General features: G+C 26.3%; 1 protein-coding gene across 1 annotated transcript; it reads right to left on the bottom strand.

The window, feature by feature from the left end:
- Window positions 1–236: 236 nt before the first annotated feature.
- LOC100575361 (bombyxin C-2-like) lies at window positions 237–1,655 on the bottom strand. The gene is made up of 3 exons (XM_003240882.4): window positions 1,608–1,655; window positions 1,281–1,467; window positions 237–503 (listed from the first exon to the last, which is right to left on the bottom strand). The coding sequence occupies exons 2-3, from the start codon at window positions 1,459–1,461 to the stop codon at window positions 313–315; spliced, it is 372 nt and encodes a 123-aa protein (XP_003240930.1). The 5' UTR covers window positions 1,462–1,467; window positions 1,608–1,655; the 3' UTR covers window positions 237–312.
- Between the last annotated feature and the right edge of the window lie 340 nt (window positions 1,656–1,995).

Below are 1,995 nucleotides of genomic sequence, written 5' to 3'. Positions count from 1 at the left end.
AATAATAATTTTTTAGGTATTTTATCCTAGTAAGTTAGGAGTAAGTATAATATTTTGCTTATATACTACCGATAAGAAAAAAAAATGTATCCCTGTTAAAGTGTCACTCTAGGTAGGTGCCTAGCTCGTCTATACTTTGAGCCGACCCTGTCTTTCATACAATATGCTTAGTGCAAAATGCTACAATCATACCCCTATGGAAACTAACGAGGAATGGACTTTAATAAATAGATATATTATGTTTATATAATAATAGTTTATTCAGCGTCTAAAATCGCTTACAACTATAAGTCTGTATATTCGTACTACTGACTAATGACTTCCACAATAAGTTTTTAGTTCAGATAAATAGCAAGGTCTATTACAGCATTCATCGATGATACTTCTTTTGAAAGAGCGAAGTAAACGTGAGGGCATAAATGACATTGCTTCTTTCTTTGGTAGGTATGGGTAGTCAATTGCATTGTAATCTTCTAGGTCTTTGTAATCCCATACATCTGAATCTGTTAATAAAGTATCAAATCATTTATATTTTTAATAATGTATAGATTTTTAATGGAGTAAATAAGTACATTCATTTTTTCTCTGTTACAGCTTAGTTACAAGTAAGTAATTGTTATAATCCAATTAAATGTATATTTAATTATAATATATTTTTATTATAATAAATTATAACGTATTTTCTATTATAACTTGTAAACACTTTAAATTTTAACTAACAACTATGACTTAAGTGAACTAATTTTTGAATTTAATTATGTACACTTAGGTTAGTTTAAACTTTAAAGTGGTATTAATTACTGAGATATAAATTATGAACAATTAAAAACAATTTTATATAACCTTCCTATTTAAACTCCTTAATAATAAAATAGACGATTCTTCTCTCTTAAGCAACATTATTTTAAAAACCAACAATACTAATACTCGAAATAAAGAATTGTTTTATATAAAACCCTACACTCAAAATTATATATCTTGTACTCCTGTTAATATTTTATCATCTAGCGGAAATTCAGCAAAAAATTTAGATTTTTTTTCTCTATTACTTAATATATTAATATTTATTATTATAAACTTTATATTTTATCTTTATTTTTATTTTTATTTTTTTTATTATATAAATAATTAAACATGTTATAAAATCTTGTTTGTATTTAGGTATCTCTAATATTAGTCATTTTTTTTTTCTTCTTCTTATATCAAATATATGTACTATAATATACAATGTAAATTGGACTATCGTCCGTTAAATAAATAAATAAATAAATAAAACTTACCGATTTGACTTCTTTTTCGTAAATTTGGTCCATTGTAGTTGCTTTTGCATATAACTTTCATGATGTCTGCCAATCTAGAACCACAGTATTGTTGAGGTGAACGTTGAAGTCTAACATTAGCTGTTACAATTGTCATCATTAATGCCAAGAGGAGTACATTTAAATATAGACTAATCTTCATTGTATTCTGAAATAGTAAACAAACAAAAAAAGTTCTGGATAATATAAATAAACCCTCAGTTACAATCAAATACATTTTTTAAATATCAAACTAAAGTACTATTAATATAACATTATGGCTAAGCACTTAAAACAATAATTACATACCTTGCTTGAATGAATGTTCAGATAAGTATGGTTACGGTTCACAGAATTGTGGTGAACTGATGATTGTCAACCGCTGTTGGTCGCATTTATAGAGATTTCGTCCATGTTTTAATCCAGGAGTTCTAAGTAAAGAGCCAAGTACTGAAAATAATTAAAACACATCAAGTAACATTAAGGTGATGGTTGAACAAGGGTCAAGAATATTAACATTTATAGAGGGAAAAATAATTTAATTTTTGATTGACAGATATCAAGTTCTGATGACATTATTATTACATTTTCCCACTATCCAATTATAACTTCTAAAGGGAAATAAAGTACCATTAGTGTTATGTCAAAATGTCAAAATGTCACACATCACGTCATGTCACATGCTCACATGTCTTGT

The sequence above is a fragment of the Acyrthosiphon pisum genome, chromosome X (assembly GCF_005508785.2).
Source record: "Acyrthosiphon pisum isolate AL4f chromosome X, pea_aphid_22Mar2018_4r6ur, whole genome shotgun sequence".
Lineage (NCBI taxonomy): Eukaryota > Metazoa > Arthropoda > Insecta > Hemiptera > Aphididae > Acyrthosiphon > Acyrthosiphon pisum.
The sequence above is the reverse complement of the archived record's forward strand: the minus strand, read 5'-3'. Positions and strand labels throughout refer to the sequence as shown.